The sequence below is a fragment of the Lycorma delicatula genome, chromosome 10, assembly GCF_047948215.1.
Source record: "Lycorma delicatula isolate Av1 chromosome 10, ASM4794821v1, whole genome shotgun sequence".
Lineage (NCBI taxonomy): Eukaryota > Metazoa > Arthropoda > Insecta > Hemiptera > Fulgoridae > Lycorma > Lycorma delicatula.
Genome location: NC_134464.1, coordinates 96,933,170 through 96,948,089, shown reverse-complemented (window position 1 = coordinate 96,948,089; position 14,920 = coordinate 96,933,170). Strand labels below are relative to the sequence as shown.

Below are 14,920 nucleotides of genomic sequence, written 5' to 3'. Positions count from 1 at the left end.
ACTCCAAAATATGATAAATTGGCATTGAAATAAGACTGCTAACACCTTCACATCTACTGTAATTGTATCATATAAACTATAGAAGTACTGGATTTTTTATGTCAATTTTTATGGAGTTCTTCTTCTTAAGGAAAAAATATTGTTAGTATATAAATAAAACCACTTTTTTAAAATTTAGTTTTTTTATTCAGAATTATTTACAAGCTGTATATTTATAATTTCATTAACAACAGCTGAAAAATGTTTACATTAAAAATAGTCCTGTAAAAGTATTACCATAAACTGTTTTAGAAAAATGGAGATGGTACTTGACAACCATTATTTACAAAAACTTATTTTTAAATATGATGTCACAAAAAATAAAATAATATATAGACTACGGATGTAAACAGTTACTAAATCGAGACTAGCCACGTGATAAAAAAAAATGAACTTAACTACACAATAACAAACATGTTTCATAGAGTAATAAAAAATACCAATTATTATTATTATTCCCTAGAACTGCTTTACTTAAGTTTTTTTTGTGTAAAACTAAAGAATTATTTTAAAAATCAGTTAACATCAAAATAATTCAGATATTACTAAACAAACTATGTCAGAATTAGAGCCCATAACTGATACAGAAATGGCATAAAAAGGGGGAAAAACAGTTTTTATAAGAGCAGATATGAACGTGTTAAAAAAATTACATAAAACCTGAGTAGACATTTTTCAGATACAAACCATTATCTTACATGAGATATTACTTGAAATCTAAAAGAATAGCTAAAGTAAATAATATAATCACAATAAATTAGACATAAAACACATGTGTAATAAAAATACATTATTCATCCCCATATAGACAAACTATTACTATGAAATGCAATCTTAAGAAATTTAATAACAAAGTAAATTTATTAACTCACCAGCTGGTGTTAATTGTTCAGGAAGACCTTGACCAGGAGCTGGAATTGGAAACGAAGAGAATGGTCCTAAAATGGAAAAATATCCATTATAAAATACTTATAGTATAAGATCAAGTACATAAATACTGCAAGGAGTTAAAATACGAGGATCATTTGATAAGCCCTTAGAAAAGCCAAGAGATGGCGCTCGTAGTATTAAAAACGATTTGCTTTTAGTAAGCGTCATTTGTAGCTAGAATGCAGTTAAAGTTTCAGCTTTATCCATCATGTGGTTTCATTGTCATAGTCAATTGAAACAACAAGCTATTGTTTATTTAGAAAAATGGAAAAAAGTGAGTTTTGAGTGATGATTAAAACTTATATTTAAAAGGCTTAACACCGAAAGAGATCAAAGCTGAGTTGGACGAAGTTCATGGCACATCTGCACCTGTGTTTACAATTAGGTAAATGAGTTTACACATGGCTGTACATCAACAAAAGATGAACATCATTTGGGACATCCAGTGGACGTGACCACCCCCGAAATGATTGATAAAATTCACGATATGGTTTTGAGTGATCGACGAATCAAAGTGCGCAAAACAGTTGAGGCCATAGACATATCGCAAGTTACACTGTTTTCAATTTTGCATGAAAAATTGGGTGTGAAAAAATTTCAGCAAGAAGGGTACTGCGTTTGCTCTCAATGGAAAATAAATGCAATCGTGTGGTCGACTCTGAGGTTGTTTTGGCGCTTTTCCATTGCAAACCTGACGAGTTTCTGTGTCGATATATAACTGTGGACAAAACATGGATACACTACTACACTTCGGAGACAAAGAAACAGTCAAAACAGTGGGTTTCTGAAGGTGAACGAACTCCAAAGAAGGCAAATATAGTGAAATCAGTTGGCAAAGTGATGGCCAAGGTTTTTTGGAATGCACACGATAACATCGACACTGATTACTTGAAAAAAGGACAAACAATAATTGGAAAGTATTATGCGTCGTTATTGCACCAGTTGAGTGAAGATATCAAGAAAAAACATCCTCATTTGAAAAAGTAAAAGATCCTCCTCCATCAAAACAATGCACAGGAGCACACCTGTGCAGCTTTGATGGCCAAAATTATGGAATCATAGTTCAAATTATTACAACATCCATCATATTCACTGGAAGTTCAAATTATTACAACATCCATCTTATTCACTGGATTTGGCTCCCAGTGATGTATTTTTTTATTTCCAGACTTGAAAAAATGGCTCAGTAGGCAACGGTTCATATCAAACGAGGAGGTCGTTGCCCAAACAGACGTTTACTTCAAGGACCTTCCAAAATCCTACTTTTTGGACGACCTAAAAAAGTTGGAGAAACACTTGTGAAAGTTTATAGAGTTAAAAGGAGATAATGTTGAAAAAAAAAAAAATTTACACAAAATAGTTTGTTTTTCTATTTTTTTCTAAGGACTTATTGAACGACCCTCGTTAAGAAGATTTAAACTAACAAATACTAGCACATGGCTATCTCTAATATTTGCATTGGTATTTTTGGTGGAAAGAGTTAGGCGATTTGATTTTACTCCCAACTGTTTGGCTTAGCAAACAAACTTTATTAAGCAGCAACTAACATAAAATGAAATTCTCAAGATGGTTCTTAGGCAGTCATCTTTCTAAATAACACTGAGGATAACATGGTTACGTTCAGCATAGAGGACCTACCCATGCTCAGTTCTATACCCACAGAACCAATACTATGGAAGAAGGACCAAGCATAATAAAAAGGGAGGATTTGTGATAAAAACAAAGAAATCACATCTACCTTTAGAGGTTACATCTACCATAAAGAAATCTACCTACCTGTACACAAACCATCTTCAGAGGAATCTACCTCTAAAGAAAACTCCTTTAGATGTACCACCTTTAGAATCAATAATTTCTCAATGACTTGTTATTTTCTGTATAAGCAGCAATAAAAATTATTTTTCTTTCAGGAAGAAAAGAAACAGGCTTCATAAAGAATGTATGAGGTACATTCTATAAATTATTTGGTAAAATGAATTCAAGTAATTAATTCCATAAAATTACTTAATAAATTAATAAATAATTAATTAATTAATTCCATAAAAGCTTTTCCTTCAATTCCAAGAAAATCTTCTTACTTGCAGATCTTCTTCCTTCAAAAATCCAATTTAACTTCCAGAAACACATCTTGTCATCTCTTATTCAACATCAATGTTTTGAACTGTGAACCACCGTGCTCCTCAAGGTAGTCTTCATTCTATTAACGATATTTCTACTCCAAAAAATGATTTAATATTCTAGTAGAGTTTGGTCTAAATAATCCTTCTCTTTATTTCCACTAAAGAGGTTCTATCCCTAGTGAAGATTAAAATCAAATAACAACTTTCTACTTTTTCCTCTTTCATTATTTAGCGTTACTTAGATATTCAATGTTGCTAACATTTATTTTCAAATATTATTACACACAAATATTAAAATAATTATTATATAAGATTTTTCTTCTTGATCTATTTGTTTTACTAAACATAAAAAATGATTTAGTATATCTGCAATGGAAATAATGTTTGAAAACATACTAGTTATTTAAAAGTAACTAGAACTTCATCTTTAATAGAAAATTTTAAATCTATTTACCTTTGGAATAAATGATTACTTATTGTATAATTACATAAAACTCAAAATTTATATAATAAATAAGTTCATGACACCTATTATTTAAATAAGTTCAACTCACAATTGACACGGCAAAATTGTTTTACAGGAAGAACAAATAAATGCAACTGCAAAACTTAACATTATGAACGACATTACCATACCAATAAGAGTGGAGTGTAGGATTTCATCATCGCTTAAAAAAATTTTGTGATCATGGGCATAAACTATAACCTTATAATATTCATTTTGTACACATGTATTATTTTTCAATGGAAGAAAGATTATTTATACAAGACAGATAATGCAGAGAATGATTGGAAATAAATGAGAAATTACCTGTCTTTGTTAGGTTATTAATATTGTATTATATAAGAGTAAGCAATAAATTATTAAAACTCAAAGCCTGATTACTGTTATTAATCATCAGACCTTCTACATTAATATATATTATAAAATTCATTAACCTTGAAGATCAAATGGCCTTGATACACCGGCACCAGATAAAGACCGTTCCAATAATGTAGTCGCCTCATCATCTCCTCTTTTAACTTCACCATCATCATCCCCCATATCACCAAGATCGGCACCTGCAAATGCAGCAGCACTACTGGCTGAATTAGAATCTCCTCCGTCATCTCTCATTTCATTCCCGCTGCCACTACCTCCACCTGTACCGCCTGGGGAACCATGATACGCAACAGCATCTCCTTCATCATCTAAACCAAGCGATACCTAACGTGAAACAAAAAGAAAACTGACCGTAAAAATTACTATGAATCAGTAAAAATTCATTATCGTAATGTAAAATATCAAAAATTAAATAGCAATATGAAAAATAAATTTAAAGAAAGACATACCTTTACACAATAGCTGCTAAAATAAAAATATTACCTTAACTCCAAAGATCCACCTTCACCAGACATAATTTAAAATAATAATTACAAATAAAACAGTAATTAAATGTAAAATTGAATAACATTTTTCTTTAGTCAAATAAATAAAAACTGAATGTTACTATTCAGAATGAATGATTACCTTTTATTTTCCTGGTGAATATGGCTAAAAAAGCTATTTTACCCCTACATTGAAGGGGTGATTCATGTCAAAAAGTCAAAAATGGGGTATCAGGGTTTTGCAGATCTTTAGATTTAATTCATCTCGACAAGTCTTATATATATATATATATATTTTTTTTTTTTTCTTTTTTTTCTAAAATCAATCCTTTTGGCAATCACACTCCCCTACACTATGCAAACTATATTAATCCAATCAACCCAAGTACAGAATTAATAAAATAAAATAAAATAGGATGACACTTACCTTATTCCATAATCGAAGCAAGAGCGCTTTCACGTGTATCTCGCATCAGTTGCTCTACATAATTTTTCAAATCGTTCGTTCCAAATTACACATTAAAATTAAAAACCCTATACTATACATGAGATTTAAAATTGTTAAAAGATCCTTTTCCAATTAGATCAAAACAGAATTTTTAATTTTAATTTACAATTTAAAATTTTTGAAATTAAACAATTTTAGTTTTCTTTCTGTTTTGATTTAATTGGAAAATGATCTTTTAACAATTTTAAATATCATGTATAGTACAGGGTTTTTAACTTTAATGTGTAATTTGGAATGAACAATTTGAAAAATTATATAGAGCAACTGAGGATGTGAAATACTCACAAAAGTGCTCTTGCTTCGATTATGGAATAAGGTAGGTGTCATCCTATTTTATTTTATTCTATTAATTCTGAAGTTGGGTTGATTGGATTAATATAACATATGTAAATATATATATATACACACATACATATAATGTATGTAAATATGTATATATGTATGACACACTGCTCTTGGTCTTCTATCTCAGGATAGACCACACTAACTTTCTTAAAATTTTGCTCAAATATTTCTATACATGGAAGACTGATCATATTAATTATTTTTAAATTCATTACGTGGATGGGGAGATAACATGAAAAAACCAATTAAATATAAAACTGAATAACTTCTGTTTAGAAAAATAATAATTTTCTTCAAATTTGGCTCAAATATTTCTATATGTGGAAGATTGATCATATTAATCTTTTTCAAAATTTAAGTGGGTAGAGATACCAAGAAAAAACCAATTTCAACTTTCTTCAAGGCATTTTAGAGAAAACTTTATTAAAGCAGATTTGTTTCCTCTCTCTCTCTCTTTCTTCTGTTTAGCCTCTGGAAATACTGTAAGGTATTACGTCAGAGGATATGTATGAATGTAAATGAAGTGTAGTCTTGTAGTCTCAGGTTGACTGATCATAAGATGAGTGGTTAATTGAAACCCAACCACCAAACAACACCGGTATCCATGATCTAGTATTCAAATCCATATAAAAGTAACTACCTTTACTAGGATTTGAATCTTAGAACTCTCGACTTTGAAATCAGCTGATTTGTGATGACAAGTTCACCACTAGACCAACCCAGTGTGTTAGATTTGTTACCTACAATGCAAATATACATAATCTAAAAAACTTTTTTTTCAAAAAAATCAACCCGCCTCTTAAAATTGATATATGCTTTTTTTGTTCTTTTGCTCTATCTCCCTTCAGTTTACATATTTTTTAAACATTTTTTTGAATATTTACACTTCATATTTAAAGCCATCAAAAAAAGTCTACAATCCTTTTTTAAATTACAGACTCTAAACCTAATATGCAAAAAGTTTTTTGAAAATTTTCTTTTTCTTATAAAGACTCCCTTTTGGGAGTCAAGTGAATCTCTGCCAAAAAAACACGTGAAAAAACCACAAGAAAATGATAAACAGGTGTTATTTACAGAAATGGTCTAGCACAACACACTAACATGATAACCAGTAATACCACTTGGTTATGCGTTTTTCTTTATATAAAAGTTATTTACACTATTAAATATTCATTAACTGACACATTTTACATGTTTTTAATATTTCTTATCTCGCAAAATCAATCTGCCATTTTTAATCTTCTCCAACAGCAAGATAATTATGTTTCATCTACATTTAGTTGGATGGCACAGGCTACAATCACATGTTTTACTCTCTTATGATAAAGAAAAATTGAAAGCTCCATTTTCTGTGCATATTCCTTCAGAGGGCACATGCACAAGCTATTATGCGAAGGTTATTATGAAAAAACTTTTTAATAAATTAAATATATATATATATAAATATAAGAGTATGAGTTAAAAAATTATTTTTAAAAAAATAAATATAAAAAATACAATTAATTATATACATATTAATTTAATATAAAATTAAATTAATTAAATAAATATAACTAAATTAGAATTAATAATTATAAAAATAATAATAGAAGTCATTGTATTTTTGTATATTATTATGACGAAGGGTAAACACAGTCAAATTAATCTGAATTATGATTGAATGGTCTGTGACAAGGTAATTGGTAGTTAAATGGAAATAATATACATGATATTTATAATTAGTAAATAATAAATATTTCACATATATGAAATAAGTGTTTTTGCCACGAAAATCGACAACTACATTCTGAAGACAAAATGGTTCGTTTATTTTGTCATTATGTATCATGATGAATGATTTTAACCAAAATAACTGATATCACAACCACCAAAAAAACAATTTCATTGTAAAAGTGTTAACAAATCTTCTTATGACAAAATCATTTTGAAATCAAAAAAATAGTGAATAACACAAACCTCTGAAAAACACTTAGTGTGGAAGATATATCTCAAAAACCTACCTACCTGTTTGTCTCAAATCTGAAAAAATTGATATTTTTAAAATTATAAAGGTTCACTCATGTCGGAGGTGTTTCAAAATATAATAAACAACTGATTTTGAAAAAACATGGAAAAAAGAAGCAAGCTACTCAATCATTATGAGCAACATGTACCTTCTTCTTCTTTTTTTCCTGTTTAGCCTCCGGTAACTACCGTTTTTAGATAATACTTCAGAGAATGAATGAGGATGATATGTATGAGTGTAAATGAAGTGTGGTCTTGTACATTCTCAGTTCGACCAATCCTGAGATGTGTGGTTAATTGAAACCCGACCACCAAAGAACACCGGTATCCACGATCTAGCATTCAAATCCATGTAAAAATAACTGGCTTTACTAGGACTTGAACGCTGGAACTCTCGGCTTCCAAATCAGCTGATTTGGGAAGATGCGTTCACCACTAGACCAACCCGGTGGGTTGAGCAACATGTACCTAGAATAACATTATTTTTTTTATTTTGTAGCTGAAACAGCTAAGTGTGGGAAGTGAACATTTGTAAATTTAAAATATCATTTTTTTTTGGATTTGAGACAAACAATTGTTTTTTGAGGGATTCCTTCACATTCTAAGTGTTTTTCAGGGAGTTTGTATTATTCACCATTTTTTTGATTTCATAATGAAAAGGAGATTCACTAACACTTTATAATGAAATTGTTTCTTGGTGGTTGTGTTTTAGGCTTTCCTGAGGGAGTGTTAGATTTAGAAAAAAACTTTACTTAAGCAAATTTGTTAACTTAACCTATATATATATATATATATATATATATATATATATTTTCAGAAATTTTTTTCTTAAAATTGATTCCACACTCCTAAAAAAATATATACTCTGAGTTCTTTTAGTTTTTTGGTTCTAACAATTTTTATTTAAGGCAATGAAAAGCATGCAGTTCTTCACCAGTTTTTTTTTTTTATTATAAACACAGCTGTAGTCTTTTAATTACAAATAAAACCAGTCATTTTTAATGACGCTTCAAAAACTGCTACTGCTAGCTATGCCAATAATCCATTTAACAAATCAATATCATTTGGCAATAATATATCTGGCTAACGAGCCAACATTAGTTCTATTATATATATATATATATTTAATGTTCATATATATATATTTTTAATGTTCATATGAAATTCTGTTTCTGATGATTAGATTAGATTAGATTAAATCTACGGCAAGAGTCAGTATTTTACATTTCAAGTTATATAAAAAAGATATTCATTACAGTAATTTCATTTTAACTATTGTGAAAATAAGTTACAGGAAGCATTACAATTTTTTTATCCATGAACACATATTCATGGTGTAACAATTTAATTCCCAGAAGACACACGAAAAACCCGTACTCAGAAACACATACTAACAACTGTTATTATCTTCATTTGATAATTGATATTTTACCCAGAAACCATCCTGTAATGACCGCATCATGACTGAACATGTCATGATAAATGATCCACTTATCTAATGGCAGTCCACATTTCTTTTCCTCTAAACAGAATCTCATAGTCTTTTCATCAACCATTAACCACACTATTTGATCATCAATCATACTACAGTGTATTGACCAAAATTTTAGTTTGTTCATAATTGCATCCATCATTTTTGTTTTTGGCTATTCAATTCTGGGCTCATCATTCACTTCTTACCTACCTCTGAATTTCTTATACCGTTCAAAGAAAGTTTACTTTTTCAGGGCATCTACACCAATACAACTTTTTACAGTTCAGTTGCAAAAGCAGTTTCGTCAAATTTTATCACCGATTATTTTTACGCCAGAGTTTATACTCAATCTTTATTGTTTTCTAAATAGCAAACTAAAACATTGCTTTACAGTTTTGAAGCTTACACATACATTAGTTACAACATATATAAACACAACTCACACGTTTCTAACTAAATCACCACAACAGCAACAATGTCACATCTCATAAATAATAGCTATTTTAATAAATTTGCTTCTTTAGGTAGTAAACAGTTAATATACGTGGTACATATCCTACACTGGATATAATAGTTTCATTTTACAAATATCTGAGAAATATTACACTATCCCAAATACAAAAAATAAACTATAAATAGTTTTTAAATTACAGCAATGATTTTATTTATCAGCAAACTCACCTTATCTGAAAAAGCAGCAGGCATCCTAACCATCCAATATATAAACAAAACACATTCCTGAGAGCATATATAGTAGTCATGCTTTCATTATTTCAGTTGCACAAAGTAATGTAAAATATATAATACATTTTTTTTATTCAAACTACTAATTGCCAATTTAATAAAAATATATGCAGCAGCAAAGCAAGGCCTAAGGCGAGTAGAACTGGAAAACTTGTTGACAATTGAAAATTTAACATATTTAGACATACTAGATCCAAAACATTATTAATAATTTTAATCAAATAATATTCTTATAACAATTAATTACAGGTCGATAAAGTTATCTGATTTAATGCACTGGTAAGCAAGCTTTTTGTACTAATAGCATGTTCCTAAAATCTTTAGAAGATTTACAATTAACTACCTAAAAAGATGAAATCATGAAAAACTAATAGGTTCGATGTTAAAAAATGCAAAGACGAATCAATATTTTGCTTAAAGGTTATTGAGCTGAACTAGCAACAGAACAGGAAAAAATTCTACAAACTGGTCCAGAATTTTTTAATAACATTGTTCGAAGAGACTTTTTCCAGAATTTTTTAATAACATTGTTCGAAGAGACTTTTATGAGTTTTTTTTTTTAATAACATTAAGTGAAATCATCAAACAATAACTATGAATACAACTGAAATTTATTTCTGGCAATGTCTTTGTGGAAACATTACTCATAACAAATTAATATAATTCATATTACAATAAAGAACTAACAAAAAAGAATATAAAGGTTTTATAGCTACTTAATAACTCTATTTTATAGCTACTTAATAACTCTTAACTTTTGACTTACAGCAACAAATCACAAATAAAATGAAAAGAGAACTCTTATGGAAGAGTTTGACCCACACTTTAACCGGCATGTCAAAGTGATGGAAGCGACAGTTATTTCAATTTTGTGCCTTAAATCAGGTAGATTAGTAGGTACCAGAGGCACATACACAAGATCCTTTATAAAACCCTTAAAAAAAATCACATAGAATATTATCGGGTGTCCTTAGAAGCCACCGCAATCAAGCTCTGTCATCGGGTCCATGCCAACTGTTTCAGAAGTTGGGGAAAATGTTTTTCAACTGATCCCATTCAGAGTCAGGTCAGTGAGGAGGCAATCTTGTAGCTAAATAAAATTCTCTGATGTATCTTGCAGTTAAATTGTGAAGTCAGCACACACAGTGTAGTCGGTTGACTTCAAAGCTTGTTAACAACTGTAAATGGTATGGACATGTATATAAGCATTCCCTTAAAACACTCCACACTGTCATCACCAGCATTGCTATTTCATAGTTTGCCTTCCTAATAAATTTTTTTAGGATTATGAAGACTCCCTCTTTAGGTAAAGACTCCCGACACGATCAACACTTTCTTCAGACTCACATGGTCGTCCCATATCTAACACAAACATTCAGTCATTTAAAACTGTCATCTCAAAAAATCCTATTGCCACTTGGAGAGTTACAATTAAACTTTCTACAGAACGCATGTTGAACTGTAATTACAGATTCACATTTAGCAAACTGAAAAACACGAAAGGTTTCTGTTCCAAGTCATCAACTTTGTTAGTGGAGCTGTCAAGTGGAAAGATAGGAAATCAAAGATAGACCACACACAAAACTAAAACTGTCCTTTTTGCTCTTTGATTCTAGCCTTAAGTCAATACTGCACACCTAATCCAAGAACTATAATAAATTAAAACATCAATATTCTTTTTTTATAAATCAGTATTATAAACTATTCCCAAATTTATTGTATACTTATAGAATTAACTAAATACAATTATATGAAGAAACTTTACTGAAAGTAAAATGGATGTTGGCTCATGGAGACTAGTAAACAAAGAAAATTATGAAAGATTTAGAAGGTACAAATTTTACAGAACAGGAATGAAGGAGATAATGGGAAAAGTGGCAGAAGTAGGGAACCAATTAAATTAATTCTCACCTGAACATTCATACTCTCCCCTTCATCCATACATTCTTGTTTAACAGCTACTGCCAACTGTTGTTTACTATCCTCTAAGAGTTCATCATCTCCACCATTATTACTATTTGTATCTGACCCAGGGTCTCCACCATCATTCTGTTTAAATATCCTGACTGGTGTACCTTTTTTACGTTTTGGCGGTGTAGGAGATGAAGATGATTTATTAGGCCGTGTCGGCCATGTTGGTGCTAATGGAGGAGGACCACCTAAACATTAACAATTAACAATGAAACAATCTAATTAAATAAATTTATTAATATCAACATAATTCTTTTCTTTTACAAAAATGTGGTACAAAAGGTGTTAAGAAGAGCTTGTAAGACCAAGATGGATCAATGGAATTGAAAAATTAGCATATTTCAAAATGATTTAATAATTATGGAATAAGTTACATAAAAAGTAACACTATTAAAAATAAATCTTAATTATTGTAAAAAATAGTAAAATAGTAATAATAAAGAAACCCAACGATAAACTAAATATAAATAAAACAGAATCTTAAATTCATAAACAGTATTTTGCTTATAGTAGTATTCTTTTATATCTGAAAAAACTAACCTTGTTTCACCATCTTGTCTCGTCTCTGAAATTTGCACAATATGTCTAAATCAAACTAATACTTTTCAATTCTGTTTTTGAATTACCAGATTTTACTGTAATAAAAAAAAGTGACTAAAAGGAGCCACATTTACCACTTTTATGGGGGCTAAAAGGAAACAACATTATAAAAGCTCTTGTCTTTTTTTGGCAATCCACTGGTACAACTACATACAAGAATAAAGATTTACTCTTAGACGCAGGCATATTTTCTGATTAGAAATGTGACAAAATTATTTTCAATATTTATATATACACGCTCCATCACTCCAGAAAGCTTTGGCTCACACATAACAATTTTTTTACATCATTTATCTTCATTCCATTTCTTATTTTTCAAGACGTAGGTTCTTCATCTTTGCACTTAACTAAAGTGCAAAATAAAAAATAACTTTTGTAAAAATAAAAGATTTTTTTAATAAAAGCACTGAAAAAACTTTTTCATTTCTTCTTTAAATTTTAACTTTTTCAGTCAACGGCAAATTAATAGTTGTAATTAATAGCAACAGATAAATTATTGGTAGTTATCTTTCATCTGGTCTATCTGGTTCCATCTTCCTTGAAATCTCACACCCACAGAATCAATAATGGGAAAGAGTAGTGAGAAAGGGCAACTCACTAACAGGTAGTTGATGGTAGCTTACCATCTTGTCCAAAAACCGCTATATTAAATAACTTAGGAAAACAATAATTAAATAAAAATCCATACCAGATCCTGTGTGATTTTCTTTAATACTGGATGCAGCACCGGTTAAACCTTTTATCTGTAATAATTCAGCTGTCTGTAAGAATGACGCCAATTTTTTTTCTGATACATATACAACACCTTGATATACAAAACTTAGTAATGCTTCAACATCTTCATGCGATACATCTTTCAGTATAACTACAGGGTGATCGCAAGGATTTTCCTAACAACAAAACAGAAAAAGCAATTACAAAAATTTTTTTAACTCATTATAAGAGGGCAGTCCAGAAAGTAACTTACATTTGTGCCTAACATTGAGATGGGTGAGGACAGAGCCGCCATCTTAGCGTCAAAACATTTCTACACTCAGTATGCATCAAGCTGTCATAGCGTGTGGAATGTGATTTTTCTTCTTTGTTCATTGTGAATTATTAAAATGTGCACTTTAAACGAAAATCCTGCAAGTTGTGAGGTGCGTTCAGTGATTAGATTTCACTGGCAAAAAACCACAAACCAACTGAAATTTATCGGTAACTTTGTGAGGTATATGCAGATGGAATAATGAGTGAAGCTGGAGTGAGCCAGTGGTGCATTTAGTTTAAAAATAGCCGCACCAATGTCCATGATGAGAACCACAGTGGTCAGCCTAGTCTTGTGACAATGAAAATCAATGATAAAATTCGTGAAAATTGCCACATTATGATTATAAAACTCTCACTTCATTTCTCCCAAATTTCACAAAGTTTACTGCATGAAATTGCATCAGGGAAGCCTGGTATCACAAGTTTTGTGCAAGATAGGTTCTAAAAATCTAAGGCGGCATTTTTCTACAGAGAAGGAATTGAAAAGCTTGTGCATCGTTATCATAAGTGCCTCAATTTAAATGGCGACTATACAGAAAAATAGTTTAAGATTGTTCCTTTCAGATGTATATAATAAAATTTATTTTTTTTATTTGGTTGGCGTTTTATTTCAAAATGTAAGTTACTTTCAGAGCAGCTCTCGTATCTGTAAAAAAGTTTTACAAACAAAACTATACACAAATAGCTTTTTAATTTTTGTTCGTTTCATTTCAAAAAAATGCAATTATTAATCTATTTGCAATACAAAGGACAGTCATTACAAAATAAGATAATTTTTAAATACCTATTCCTCTCATCTACCATAAATTCTAACTTTGTAGCACGAATCACATCAATTATTTAAGAAAACAACTTCCATTTTAAAAAGATTGGATTTTAAAGACACTTTAAAACACATTGTTATTAATTTTAAAATAAATGCTGTTTTTACTCTCAGGATCAGTGGCGGCTCATAGCTAAAATTGGTGGGAGGCTGTTCAAGAAAATTTTTTTTGTGGGCCTTTTCAGAGACATTGTTAAAGTTTTCTGTAAAATAAAAGAACCGAAAAATAAAAAAAGAATCAAATAGAATAGCTGGAAACAGGATAATAATCTAACACTTTATCACACTCAAGAATATGGTATACAAAGCACATTGTACTTAAAAACCATATTCGGTTTAACCGAATAAATAAAATGTTGATACAGATAATATTTTTTAGTAAACTTAATAAAATGTTCGCTTAAAAACACTATAATCAAATGGTGCTCAATTTAGATTTCAATGTACACCAAAACAAATATATAATTACTTTTTACTAACTACCTTCTTTTTTGCCTTTCCAACGTATTTTTTGACAGATTTGGCAATCAAAAAGCCCTTTGCATTCTGTCATCTTCTGATCACTAATGAAAAAAACCGTTAAACCACTTTCATATACCTTCCACTAACTAAACTAGAATACCAAATGAACAAGGAACATTCCATACACACGCGGAATATAAAAAAAATACTACCTTCCACCAGCACGCCAAGGTCGGTACTGTGGGAGCGACAGTGCTCTCTCTCCCTCGCAGCCTCGCGTGCAGCTTCCTATGTGAGCATGCATACAACAGCCAAACACCACACTGCTGGAACTGTGAAGCGCAAAGTTTTATAAAAAGATTTTTTTTACCTTTTTCATAAACTGGGGAATGACTACTGATATTGAGCTTAAGGATTATACAGGGTGATTCAGAGAAACGGGAAATTAAAAAAATAAAATAACGTTAATGAAAAATTTTTTTTGGAAAATGAATTTTATTTCA

General features: G+C 30.1%; 1 protein-coding gene across 4 annotated transcripts in view; it reads right to left on the bottom strand.

Annotated features, from left to right (window-relative positions):
- LOC142331788 (uncharacterized) overlaps positions 1-14,920 on the bottom strand; it is an 86,909-nt gene that overhangs the window by 39,843 nt on the left and 32,146 nt on the right. For all 4 annotated transcript variants that reach the window (XM_075377899.1, XM_075377902.1, XM_075377898.1 and 1 more), the window contains 4 exons: positions 12,792-12,993; positions 11,444-11,691; positions 4,029-4,296; positions 912-977 (listed from right to left, as the gene is read on the bottom strand). In XM_075377899.1, the coding sequence (XP_075234014.1) occupies positions 912-977; positions 4,029-4,296; positions 11,444-11,691; positions 12,792-12,993 (784 nt within the window). The remainder of the gene's footprint in view (positions 1-911; positions 978-4,028; positions 4,297-11,443; positions 11,692-12,791; positions 12,994-14,920) is intronic.